The 14,140-nt window shown below is 40.2% G+C and overlaps 1 protein-coding gene across 5 annotated transcripts in view; it reads left to right on the plus strand.

Moving 5' to 3' along the window:
- The window catches only part of DGCR2 (DiGeorge syndrome critical region gene 2), a 42,775-nt gene that overhangs the window by 13,619 nt on the left and 15,016 nt on the right, over positions 1-14,140 (plus strand). For 4 of the 5 annotated variants that reach the window (XR_013922957.1, XR_013922958.1, XR_013922959.1 and 1 more), the window contains exons 2-4: positions 4,660-4,782; positions 12,155-12,280; positions 13,255-13,465. Coding sequence is in view for 2 of the 5 variants with exons in the window: in XM_080355131.1 (XP_080211257.1) it covers positions 4,660-4,782; positions 12,155-12,280; positions 13,255-13,465 (460 nt within the window). In the remaining 3 variants the exon portion in view is untranslated. The remainder of the gene's footprint in view (positions 1-4,659; positions 4,783-12,154; positions 12,281-13,254; positions 13,466-14,140) is intronic. The other variant, XM_080355132.1, reaches the window with a different exon arrangement.

The raw sequence follows: 14,140 nt of genomic DNA on the forward strand, positions 1-14,140 counted from the left end.
GCTTACGTAGAAAACCAAACCATCTACTTCGACCTTATCTTTTCCAATACATGTATTTCAAAGTAATAGCTTATAATTGCAATAACCTCAAATGCTGAGTTTGTGCATTCAATCAAATTTCAATTTCCATACAAATGAAGCTCAGCAGACAAGAAAAAACAATTAGTGTAGCAAATGAAAAGTGGCATTTCTTTGTATTAAAAACTGAAATATATTCAAATCTATACTATCTATGTAAATGTTAAAATCTCACATGCATCTGTAGTCTTAGCTACCAAAAGAATATCTTAGTGTATCAGAATTTACTGGCTGGTGAATCTCTCTAATAAAGAGAAGTTAAGTCACCGCAACTCAAGGAACCCAAACTTTCATAGTCAGTGATTGCAGTCACTGAGTTTAATCTCTGTATTAAAGCACTCTCCTGAATTAAGGTTTATGTTTTGGAGGCTTTAGTTTAGGACTCTGGCTCCTCATCAGTACCTCGTAAATTGTGAATTGCCAAGACATCAGAGTTTTCGTACCGCTAGTGGTACAAAACACTGCTAGCGGTGGTGGTTTTTTCTACTGGTTTCTGTAATTGTAAACTTCATTGCCTTGAAAATATAAGGGTGAAATTTAGATGTTAAAAACTTTGTGTCCACCTAATGCTTTACAAATTGGTATTGGATTTTTCGGCCTTCGCTTAACCAGGTTTTATCTTGGTTATATATTAAGCTTGTAGAACTGATACATGGTCTGAACGTGATTTTCATTTTGCTTTTCCTCTTTTTAGATAAAGTTCTATAAAACTCCCTCTGGTCAATGTGTAGCTCTTCATAAACTGTTGCTAGAGAGAAGAGGTGAAGTGAGAATACACGGTAGTTAATTGTTGGTACTTCTGAAAGACAATTGTTCGTTTGGGTAGGGCTGTGCTGTTGAACCAAAAGGTTGCTTGGATTTTTGGGGAGAAACGCGGTGGTGTTGGGACAGTGTGGAAGCACAGGCAGGACAGCCAGCTTCTACTCGGAGGCTCAGCTGATCTGTAGTCTTTGGCAAGCTCTGTAGCTTTTCCGTACTTGGTTGTAAGCACGGCCAGGAGGATGCGGCGGTTGGCGAGATTGAGGTTTAATGTTGTAGAAAGGCTTGGAGACAACAAAGCAGAGAGACTGTAATGGCACCTTGCTGCTTGGGGTGTTTTCACATCCTCACACTGCTTGAACTTTGTGATGTTTTATAAGCTTATTTTATGTATAGTTCGAAACCTACAGTTGTTGCTGTTTCCAGTGTTTAACGTGCCTCTCTTCTTCCCAGCAAATGCCAGATGAATTTAATTGCTCTAAAATGAGATTTCCGTCTACCAAGTTTTACCCTGTAGCATAGCAAAGACTGTATTTGATTGTTCAAAGAAAAAAAAAGCCTTTTATGTTAGAATTTCATATGTGAATCATAATACTGACAGTGTAACTCATCACATTGTACCTGGATGCTGGAGGTGGTTGTATTTCCATTTTTTTCACTTCTAGGCAGTTGTTGATGCCGTCAGCTGATGTTGTATCAGTGCCTCTGCTTCCTTTGGCTGAACTTGTGCCATTACATATTTTTTAACAATATGGAAAATAGAGAAAGTTTCTGCTGGTATTTTTTAAACTTTGCTATTCTTTTGAAGAACTGGTAATATTATATGAGTCAAGAAGCAGCTTTTGTTTACCACACTCCTGAAAAGTACAAAGTCTGACTGTGTGTTAAATGATTACTCGCATCTCAGGAAGGATGGCTGGTTACGTTGTGTTGTCCTGTTGATTGCTGCTGCTCGTGTATCTTTGTGAATCGCGTTGTGCTGCTGGCAGCCTGACTTGCCTTTTCTGCTGCAAGGAGGCAGGCTTGAAATGTTTTCATTTTTCTGCTGTTTTGACTTAAAAATAGGCGACTGAAATAATACTTGACCGGATTGTGGAGACGAGCACCTATCCTGTGCAGCCTCACCTATCCCAGATTTCTCTATTCCTTGACTGGGTATCTTGGAGGTTCTTTACAGGCTTCCATCAGTCTTTGTATGGTGATGTGCTCTGCTCTGGGACTCCTGAGCCTGGCTAAACCACAATAATGGGACAGTTGAGATGAAACTCTTCCAGGAACTGCATGATGATTTAGGTAGTTCAGTAACACACGGGGGTATGTGCCCTGGGTTAGGATGACTCAGGAGGTGTTATTGGCAGTGTTTGCAGAACGTGGAGATTTTCATTTTACAGTATTTCTTTTAGTGCCACTTTTTTCCCCCTCCGCAATATAATTGCTTAGAAGTTTGTGTTCCTTGGTTAGAAATAATCAGTGCATCTGACATAGCATGGTTTCCATTGGGAACAACTGTTCAGCTGTTTTGAGTGGTGTTTCATAGAAATGTTTTGTACTCTTCCCTGTATCCACATTCTTCAGCGAGGAGTGTCTGCAGTGCAGGAAGTGATGACATTATGGCATGTAACTGGCATTTTTTAAGTGCCCATAATATTGGGATGGAGTCATCCCTTTATCTGAACCAGTCATATGTAATTGTACATAAAATAGTAGTTGCACGTATGAAATTGTAGAAGGACAAAAGTATTTCTTCCTGTTTTTCCCATGTGCACGTTGGTGTGTGGTGCTTTCCTGGTGCCCGCTGCCTGTGAAACCAGCAGGCTGCTGAATAGATTTCTTCGCTGGTTGTGTGTGTGACTTCCATTAAAAGCAAGCAGTTAAAAAATTAAGGGTCTACTTAAAGCATTGCATTTTGAATTAACTTTTGCCGTAACTGCACTTGAATGCAATGGAAAACCGAAAGTGGGCTGGCAACACTCTTCCATATGTTAAAATACCTACCACAGGCTCCAGTATAGATTTTTGGTACTTAAAACTATGATAGTAGAGCTTTCTAAGAAACCTTCCACTGCATGCTGACATTGTGCAAAAGTGGTGAAAGACACTGCAATGATTTACTGAAGAGTCGATGCTTTTCTGTGAACTTGAAATTTGCATAGTTTAAATTTCACCTGGAGTTGTGTGGGGTTTTTTTTTTGGTTTGTTGTGTTTTTTTGTTGTTAAATTTGATTACACATTTTGCTTGTGCTCTTTCAGTGTTAGCAGTTTGGACTGCGTAAAACTCTAAAAATGGGTGAGACCGCTCTCCTCGGGCTGCAGGGTCTGTTGTTGCGGTTGTCTGGCAGGTCTGGCTGAGTTCTTGGCCATTTCCTGACCTGAGCGTTTGCTCTGAGTAGGCGGTTGCTAAGAGGATGTGCCTGCTTTTCTTTTTCTAGAAGAGCAGGTCTGTTTTTTGAAAAGAAACCGGTACTAGAACTGGATTTTAGCCTAACATTGAATTAGAAGCCTATTATCAATATCCTGCGCCAATTACCATGTGTACAGGTACATCTTTTATTGAGAGTGCATGATGACTGGTTTTATTATATTATGCCTGGTCATGCTGACTGAACACTTAAATGTGACCTCTGTCTACATTTAGTATAGACATGTGTTTCCAGAAGGTAACAACTGCAATTACAGCTCTTTTCTTAGGTTGTAGACAGTGGAAGAGAGAATATATGCCTGTATTTTAAATCTTCTCTTAGAGAATTCTCCCTGCAAAACAGTTACCTACTTGATTCTTTCAAAATCAAGGATGAGCGTGTTTTACTTTAAAACACTTTTAAAATTTTCTGTTTGTTTTTCTCTGAATGTAGCTTACCTGCGATTGTTGTAGCTTGTTCGAAAACATTGGTTGGAAAATGGACAACCACCATCCAGGAGAAAGATGGGTGGCGATGGTCTGGTGAGAAAGGGAGCCTATGGATGCTCGTGGTGACTTGCAGACCTGCCATCTGTACACAAGCTTAGAATTGTTCACTTATGTAGACAGGTGGTTTATTTTTCTTTTTCCCCTGCAAGATGTTTTGAGGGACACAAAATGAAGCTGAATTATTAGGTTCTGACATTTGATAGATGGAATTGATGTAAAAAAGCTTTGAAAAGTTGTACTTTTTATAATGCTAATTAGGTTTGACAGTGTGATGGCAAGTAGGCAGTACTCTTACAGAAGCAGGAACTACATGTTTGCAGATGTTGCCATTTTCTTGTAAAGAATGTGTTCGTATGGAGAAATTCTACAAAAGAGCTTGAGCTAGAAAGTGCAAACAGATTCATGGATATGGAAATAGTTCTGTGAAATGGCTCTAAATCAGGCTGGACATTTGCGCAAGTCTAGCAGGTCCTGGCATATATAGCGATTGGAATGGAAATAGGATTCTGAATTTGCTGCGTAATCTAGCACTTAATTACCGTAGCATATTTTTGTTGAACCTTGCTTCTGAGTAAAGTGAACAAGTAGTCCTCAGTGCCCCACAAGAAGTGGATGGGTAACGCTGTGTGATAGCTGCTCGCATGGTATCTTTATCAGGAAGTTTTTACTGTGGATGTCAGAGAGGATTATTTCCCAAGCACTGGCAGCCGGCCCTCCTGTCTATTAAAACCACAAACACGCACTTTAAAACATGGAAGCGATTTGAAACAAAGCAGTTTTTAACAAGGCTGAGTTATCCCGCGGTTTTGTCCATTACGCTTCAGTGATACGTTACATGACAGATGATTAATATATGTATAGACTTGCACCAATAAATAACACTTCAAACCAAGCACAATTTTCTTCTTTCGCAGAGCTCCGCTGCATCCCCGGGCAGTTTGCGTGCCGGAGCGGTACCATCCAGTGCATCCCCTCCAACTGGCAGTGCGATGGGTGGCCCACCTGCGAGGACGAGAGTGACGAAGTTGACTGTCCAGGTAAGGGAAGAGGAGAAGATGGCTCATCCCACTGTCAGCGTGTTTTAAAGCAGTATTTTGACTGTTTAAGATCGCTTGCTTGTTTTTGTTTGAAAGTGGAGATTGTTTGGTAAACTGTAGGCATTATTTACAAACTTTGAGTTGGCTTCTCTTCCTTTTGTGCAACTAATGCTACAGACTCTTTTTTTACTTGTCTGAATTATCCTTCCATTCTTACAGTCAGAGTAGGATTCCTGGGGATGAGCAGAGTTCGTAGTCTGAAAAGAGACTTCCATGACAAGGACAGTCATGTTGCAGTTAAACAAAAATGACACATAGGCCTGTGGTTAAATTCAGAATTACTGTTTTGGTGGTATGAGTGTATCACTCAAACTGTGCTGAGTGATGTTGTTGGGCTTCACCTAGGTAGAGAGCTTGTTTTATTGCTCCCTCTTCTGATAATGCTTCTTGTGCTTAAGTAGAGAACTTTGTTCTGCCAAACCAGCTGATGTACTTATTCTTCAAATGCTGTCAGGACCTTATCACCAGCAGTAGTTCTCTGCTAAAGCTACTGGATACTGAGCTGTCTTTAAAAAACAAGCAAACAAATTCTTTTTTTTATTATGAATATATACTCACAGTTTTGAACATTTCCATATATTCTGACAGTGCAACTCTGTTTCTGTGTGTCATGAAAGTGAAGGGACCTGTAGTTTGTTTTTTTTTCTAAGAACAATCTGAAATCATTAATTCAGCTGTGGCATAATTGAAAACTTTCATCTCCACAGTGTAACTAAATTAAATTCAAAAACTGCTTGAAATAAACGACCTAATTTGCTTGGGAGAGAATGACATGAACTTGGTGGCATTGCCATCACAACATTCAGTCTGTCATCATTCTGAGTTTTGAGCTATTTTAGAGAAGTGTTACAAAACAGTACTATAGGTATTTTACAGCAACAAGCTCTTCTAAATATTCATATTTTCTAGTGGAATTAGAGAAGTAAATCTAACACTGAAACCTTGTGCTATAGTTAGCCATCTCCCTAGTGTGTGTTATGCACAAATAATTAAAAAAATGTGTTCAATGCTCTTTTTAGAAAGCTTTTGGCTAGTTTGTGTGATAGGGATTTCCAGCACGGGGGGAAAAATGATGGGTAGTTTATTCTGACATTGAACATTAAGCTGTGCCATTGATATTCTGTTTAAGATTATTCTTTACAATGTGGATGTCCTAAAGAAAGATGCTTTTATAGTTGTGCTGTTACTCTTCTTTCTTTTTAGCTTACTTTGGCCAAAGCTGAAAAACTAAGGACCTAGTAAAGTGCTGAACATTAATGGAAGTCAATGGCTTGGGGAAAGCAGAGTCGCGTTAATGTTGGGATTTACTCAAAAAGCACTGAAAGCTTCACTTGTGGGAATATTGGAACATGCACATTAGCAGAAAAGAGTACTTTTACCTTGTATTAGTTTGAAATGTAAGTTGTTGCACGGAGGATACAACTGGATGATGTTGACTCAAGAACTAGAGTTACAAAGAATATTTGATATATGGCTAGGAAGAGGGTTTTATGAAAGTAACATTTCTCAATAGATAGGCTTCTGCTTTTGTGTTTGGGATCTAGGTCTCACTGGACTGTCTGGCCTAATGTGACGAGAAGAACTGTGAGAAATGAAAGGAGATGGATAGGAGAGACTTGATTGCAACATGTCTGTGTGCAGGAAGAGGAGAAATACATACAGAAAGAGTACCAGAGGGGAAAATGATGGACAGCATAGAGAAGGAAAGTGCTCTACTTGATGAAAAGAGTAATTGGATAAGTAATTGGTGAAAAGGCTGTGCTCAGTAAAACAGCCAGAAATCTAGGTGTGGTGGTTGTGAAAGAAGCGAGTTTTGCACAGCAATGCAAGGAGTGTAGCCAGCAAATCAGAGGAACGAGAACTACTGGCGTGGGATGTAAAAACTCTGTTATATCTGTGGCAAAAAACTGGTGGGATAGTGTAGTGACCTGAAATGGATGTTGAAGGGCATGTGTTGTTCAGAACTGTCAAGGATAAGGACAGGTTGGTGTGCTGGTGTGCATGTGAATGGCATGCTGGAGAATAAAAAGGAATAGCGTGAATGAAAGCGAATCTGAGGATAAGTTTGGAAGAGCACAGTTCTCTTACGTTGGGGAAAGCAATACATGTGTACCAGTCATAGGAGAGACTAAGTTCTGAGGTGTTCATTGGGGAGCTAATGCTACTACTAATAATAGCATGTAGTCATACTCAAGAGTGATAACTTTCTTTTTTGGCCATTGAATTAACAAGGAATGATGCAGCTTTAAATTTAGAAAATACCTGTGAATGATGCAGTCATGAGATGAGTCAGCTAAAGTTAAATACTTTTTAATTAATGTTCTTAATTTCAATAAAAGCAGGCTGAACACTAAAAGAACTAGTTAGTGAAGTCACCTGGACTTGTGAAACTTGGAGAATTAAAATGTCTTTAAATTATAAGGTATGAAATCTCTCTGAAGCATGAAAAGAAAGCTTACAAGAAAGGGCTCTGAATTTGGTCGGGAAGCTTGTTACTTTTCGGCCTTTGTGTTACTAATGGCACACTCCAGTGTGAGCAACTCGGAAAAGGTCATTGGCAGTGAACTGGGGTTTTGTAGTGGTGAGGAAGGTGTTTCAGTGATTCCTTAGTCATGTTGGTATTTCTGAAGGTTTAATGCAAAGCCATTGTAAGTTACTTGGCACTGTCCATTTAGTTCACCATTTTTTAGGCCTGATTTCATTCATGTTAGTAACAAAGTTCCTATTAAAATAACAGGATCATTAATATATTAGTTTCTTGACCATATGCTGTCTTAAGTACAAGAAACACTCCAAACCCTACAATTTTTTTGTTAGGATAATTTCTTCTGGCGTTTTTTTCAGAGCACAATTAGGTAAGACATTAATTCATTGACAATCTGAGTAAGTGTATGAAATGCCTATTTTTGCTAGACCATATATTTCTCTGAAGACAGTCGTCATAGCTCTTTTTATTCTTACTGTCTCTTTTCAGAATGACCATTTTCCTTTAAAACACAGAATTCCTTTCAGTCCCAACCTTGCGATGTGTAAAGTGCTATTCGCCCTGCCCTTCCCACGAGGCACACAAATGTCAGTGGAATCTGCAGCAGTGATTACCCTCGGGTTCATCTCTCTGGTAGAGTAAAGCTGTTGGCTGCTTGTTCTTGTGAGCGTGCCAGAAATTGCGGGGAGGGTTTATGTAGCATGTGCCTGCAACTCTCTTCTACTTAAGCAGTGGAGACTTGAAGTTTGTGAACTGTTCCATATCGACAGTTATTGATCCTAAAAATAGTTTCTCTTGAAGTGGTGTATTCTGTGAAATGGTAGAAACAGTTCCTTAAACAGGGACTTTTACAAATTGGAATTTATTATTTCTATTCACTTCCTCTCACATTTCTATACAAGTAATCAAAGTAGTAACGTAACTTTTCCACTTCTGTAAAAGTTCTGTATTTAAACCCATGAGAAGGAAGGGCCCTGCCGTTTGCCTTTTATTGCTCATTGGATTTCCAGCTTTGCTTCTACCAGAATATCAGATCAGCTTGGGAGCCTGATTTGGTTCAGAAAGTCTTGCTAGGAACTGTAATGCTGATCTGGAGCAATGTCATCTTGTATGCTTATACATTATAATATTATTAAGGACTTCCCCACATATGGTATCAGGAAGAAATGTGCAGACTTGGAGACCGCTTGCCCCAGCACATGCACACTGTGTTATTTTTGGGTCTGCTCAGTGTCTTTTCTGGATCCAGCTGAAGGTATTGCCAGTGACTGATAACGCAGCAGCTGCAGGACACTGGTTTGCAGGGGCCATAAACAGCTTCGTGTTTTGTTTTGCCAAGGATCTTGTGTTTGGTTGACATTTGTGCACTTTAGTACATCTCCTTTTCTAAAGCTAGGTTAATAATGCTGAAAACCTCTGATCATTTCCACACCTTTTCTGAGCCCTTGCTGAACTCCTGTATGGTGCATCCTTTTTACCCAGCTCTGTGGTGTTTAAATTATAAGCTCTTTACCGTCAATCTATGGCTTTGAATAGTGCTCAGCCCAGCAGGATGCTGTTCTTGCTTGGCATCTATTTCCTAGCGTAATACAATTGATAACGCGAAGCGTGGAGCTGCTTGATCTCAGAAGAATTGCTCCTCTCTGGGGACTTCAGAACTGGATTTCTAAATCTTTAGGCACAAAACTGGATTTAATCCTGAAATTCTCTCACCTCTCAAATTGCAATGGCATTAAAAGCTTTCCAAGTTCGATATGCTGGACAGAAAATGTGACGCTTAGGGGACAAGGCAACTTTTTGTGTAAATTTTGAGAATCTGTCTTCAAACAGGAGCAACTAAAATATTGGAACAAGTAAGATATGACAAGACCTGGTTGCTTCACAAGCAGTTTAATTTTGACATAATTTGACGTAGTGCATGCAGCCTTGTGAAGGGTTTGGCTTGAGTGACCTGTCAGCTGTGACACAGTAACTCTGGAAACCAGGTCAGCTCCCCGAATCCCTTTTTTTGGTGCCGAGCAGACCTTGCTGTGTGTGGCACGTCGCAGTTTCTCTTCCAGCTCCTTCGAACGCGGTTTTCCATTCGGGGCTGTGTTAGTTCCCCATGCAGCACTGCTCCACGTGGGTATATTCCAGCCCATTCGTGCCTCCCCTGGTACTAGCCCTCACTTCTGGGTGGTCTCAGCTCACGTTCCATTTGCACTGCTTCGGTTTTGATCACTTTCAGAATATTAAGCATGTATGCAGTCAAAATTATGGCCTTTTCATTTTGAAACACTCAAATGTGGTTAGGTTGTGAACTTCTGGCTTAGGTTGTTATCCTGAAGCTTAGTCTGTGACAATTTATTTATAAAGATAAAAATATTTTTATAAAGAAAGCAGGAACAGCAAAGTACTTAGAGAATTCTTCTGCAGAGTATAGGAACAGTACAATAGCAAACCAGTCTAATTACACCTTTGCCACCAGAATCTGCAGTGGTTTTTCATGGCAGTGAAGGGACTTAGGGGCTTGTTAGTGTCGCTTTCCTTACTGCTCGCGAAACACTTGTCATTGTTGCTTTTCTTGGAGACTGAAAATTCAGGTCACACAGAAACAATTTGATATTTGAAGAGCTCCAATTTATTAAGCAGCCGACAGCGTTGGGGTTGAAGGAGAGGTGATTGGTGTGGCCGCTCTCTGCCTCTGCAGCCCGGCCGGGTCCAGGGGCTGCTGCTGGCGAAGGGACGGGTGTCCGGCTTCTGTCAGTTTAAGATGTTAGCCCAAGTAACCCTTTCTTAACCTTGCATGTTAAAACCTGTGAACTTCTGTTTTATTCCCGGGGGAGGTAAATTGTTAAGTCCTCGTGGGCGTTGTGTTTAGCTGAGGAAGGTCAGCCATATGGTGTTGCATCTGCTCTCACTTCGGAAAGGGAACTAATTCTTCATGCATTTGGTTCTTACTGGTTCTTTGGGTTTAGTTGTTACCATTTAATGCCATGGGAAAATAGAGCTTCCCATGCTGAACTCAGTTCGTCTATGATAAAGTGTTCAACATTAGTTAGCATTATTTTTAAAGCCTTACTATAATTAAAGATTGGCTTTTTTAGTGTCTCAGTATGACTCTGGAAATCGTAGTGTAAATACTGCTACTGAACCATTAAGATTAAGAGCAGTCGAATTCTAAAGCTAAAAATAGATTAGCCTTTAAAGTAATAAAAAATAATCACTGATCTTCACTGTCAAATTATTTTACCATTTGGTGTCCTTTGAAATGCACACTAACTGAATTTCTTGGCAGTAACTTCTTGCCTGTGATAAATAGTGTATTCTAATATTGAACAGCAGAATCACTGCTTTATTCTTGTAATGTCATGTGAGTGTATTATGCACAGCCATTTCTTAATGGGCGATCTCTATAGACGTGTAATTCCTGGGATAATGTGATAATTAAATATCCCTTGCTTATCTCATTAGCCCAGGGCAAACTCGGTCTGCTAGAGGCAGATAAATGCAAAGCTGTTCTGCTGTTCCTGGGCTCCAGTTACTGATATTTTTCTTTTGCTCCTCAGTGCTAACACGTTGTTCCAAGGAATGCATTTTCTGATGGTGTGCCTTTCCCACCGGGTAATACACCAAATAGTCTCCAGCTCTGGGTTTAAATTATCATGAAATTGCTGAGGACTTCTTGCATTTTAAAGATGGTCTGAAAGGAGGAAGTTTTATTGGCATAGTTTTGAACACATTTCAAACAGATGTAGTTAAACCTATTGAAGATAACTGTGTGGCTCCTCCGTATTTGGGACTATTTATTTGGTTTAGCTGGCCTGAACAGAGCTAATCAGCTTTAAAGGAAAATAAGCTGATTTTTTTTAATATAGAGATGAATGTCTACATAGCTCTTTGTGTTGGTTAAACTCCATTACCTTTAGTAACATCTAGTAGTATTAAATAACATACTAGTAGATATTTCTAATGCTTACCTTCCTGGGTTCATGTTTTCTCTAAGGTTAATCCCTTGTTTCCAGATGAATCTTTCTCAGTGCTCATCTCTGTCTTTCTCAAAGGTTTCTCCCCACCGCCATGCCAGCCCTCCTACTTCTGATCTTGCTGGTGTTTCTGGCTGTGGCCCATCCCGCAGCATCTCCTGAGCTGTGTGTTCCTCCTGGACTCCTGTAGTCATGTGGAGCCCCTCAGCTCCTTCTCTGGGATAACAACGTTCTTCCTAAGTTATTGAATCCAGTTGTCACGTACACCCATTAGAAGCCCTGACACTGAGATGAGGGGGTGTTTGTTTTTTGTTTCAAAAATAATGAACTAATGTTTCCTTTAGAAGGTTGAGAGTGAATGAAAAACCTAGTTGTTCTGGCTGAAGATAGGTTTCCTTTCGTGGTTTTAATTTTGTCCTAGATCTTGGAGAATGTGTTGGAAAATATATTGGAGTTGTCGTCTTATATCCTTGAGAACACAACCGAGAAATGAAGCAGCTGGAGAGAGGGTAGTTCTGTAAACAGGAGCAGATAAAATGCACTGGGGATGATGCATTTGCTGCAGCAACTGAAATGATGAACACCGAGTCCTGTGTACAACTGCAGGCTGTTGGGAATCTGCCAGAATATTTAGCTTGCTCTGCAAGACTTGTGTAATGGCTTGTTGGTTCTTTTCAATTTTAAGTATTTCTGTTATGTACTGTGTAAAATGACCAAGCGGTTATTGCAGGGATATACCATCTTTGTTTACCTGTTACTTATCATATAGGTCTTAAATGAAAACACAGAGAAAGGTTAATAAAATGAAATCTGCCTTGGCTTGCAACTTTTGCCAGTACTGACTGTTCCTTCTGGTCCCCAGGCTTGACAGGGGACCAGCGAACTTACCATGGGAAGGAGAATGTGGACTCCAGGCACAATCGAGGGAGAGGAGGGGAGACAACCCGCTTTCACACTGTCAATGTGGCACAGCCTGTCCGCTTTAGCAGTAAGTTGCAGACTGGGAAATCTGGGCCATCTTTGTGATAATTAATTTAGCAATTTAGACTAATTTTTCTTTTAAGGAGAAGTCAATATATTTTTCTCCTGCATGGCTTTTTGACCAGTTTTTATTCGTGTGCAGTGCATTTTAAGGTTTTTGTAGATTTGTATGTGTCCTTTTATATTGCATAGTTTATATAGGAGGCCGATATATTAAAAAGAACTCTATGCCCGTAGTAATCCTACTCTTCTGAAACCAGAGTTGCAATTTTCTGTTATAACTCATTGCAATTACAGAAAACTAGGCCTATGGTTTAAGTGATGGTTTCAGCCTTTAGCAAGGGCGATAGTCTAGCAGAGAGAGCAGTTCACAGCATCACCTTCTTATTTCCTAAAGATCCACTTTGCAGCGATGTCTTTCCAAAGCAAACAACAATTGCCTCAGAACCCCCATGTCTTTAGTGAGAGCAGGATTATGTGAATACTGCTGAGACTGTATGTAAAAGTAGGCTGAAAACTTCACAGGAAGTTGGGCATATTGCTAACCACCTAATGGAAAGAAAGAATCATTAAATTGGCCACCTCTGGTTTTTCCTGCATGCTTCTTGCTGCTTGTTGTGACTTGGATTGATCGAACTGATTGGATTTGTAAAGATGTGCAGGGCAGTATCTTCCACAGTAGATCATCAGTCTGAATTAAAGACTTTAAGGGCTGTCATAGTGCAATGAAACATTACTAGCAGTTGCATCTTTTTAAAGAAATCTTTTAAAAATTTCCTTTATCAAAAGCTGTCATCAAGTAAATCTTCTGTGATCTGTAATGCATGCACCTCCTGCTGATGAGCTGAAGTATATACAGTATGTTGTGTGTGCATGTCCAAGTGATTACGCGTTGCCTTGTCATAAACTGGTGAGGATGCATCGTCTTGAAGGTCCTAATTTGGGGGGAATGGTTTCCCTTCTATTCTTCATGTTTCCTAGGAAAGTGCCCAACAGGATGGCACCACTATGAGGGCACAGCCAGCTGTTACCGAGTGTATCTGAACGGGGAGAACTACTGGGACGCCGTGCAGACATGTCAGCGGGTGAACGGGTCCCTCGCCACCTTCACCGCGGACCAGGAGCTGAGGTTCATCCTGGCACAGGAGTGGGACTTGGAAGAAAAAACATTTGTGAGGAAGGACCAACGCAGGTGAGCAGGGAGGACAGAGATCTCGTGTTACATGAGAGGGGTTTCTCTGTGAGACAAATACTGTTAGTTCCATTTGCTTAGAAGATGTAATGGTAAAATTGACTTCAGGTTAATTACCCAGTACGAGCATGCTGTTTGACTGGCCATGGCTATCTGTATTTTATGTTTTAATTAACATTAATAGATAGGCTGCATATCAGCAGAGTCTTTTTATATTCAGGCTGTCTCAGCAACATACTAGTATTCTCGAATTGCAACAGGGAAGATGGATTTTACAATGACTTACCGCTGCATTACCTTGTATAGAAATAATATATCTTGACATTTTTCAATAGAATTTTTTTTCCCACTAAGTACCGATAGCCACAATAAAGACTGCAAGTTTGAGATAAGAATGAAGTAGGAACCCTTTTGAGTTGTAAGAACTATGTTCCGGTGGCTTTATATATTTCATTCTGTTAGTTCACAACAAACATAATCCCTTTTTTTTTGCCTACACATTTTTTGTCAGTGTCGTGGGCTGCCATGGCAGACCAGCAGCAGTGGTTCACCAATGCTGTCTCTCTGTCTCTGCAGAGTTGGGTGGTTTGATCCAGAACATAAGTTGTGTATGTTTATGAAAGATTTGACTTCTGGCTTGTTTTGTGTGTTTTTTGGGTTTGAGATGCTGAAGTG

The sequence above is a fragment of the Nesoenas mayeri genome, assembly GCF_963082525.1.
Source record: "Nesoenas mayeri genome assembly, chromosome: 17".
Taxonomy (NCBI): Eukaryota; Metazoa; Chordata; class Aves; order Columbiformes; family Columbidae; genus Nesoenas; species Nesoenas mayeri.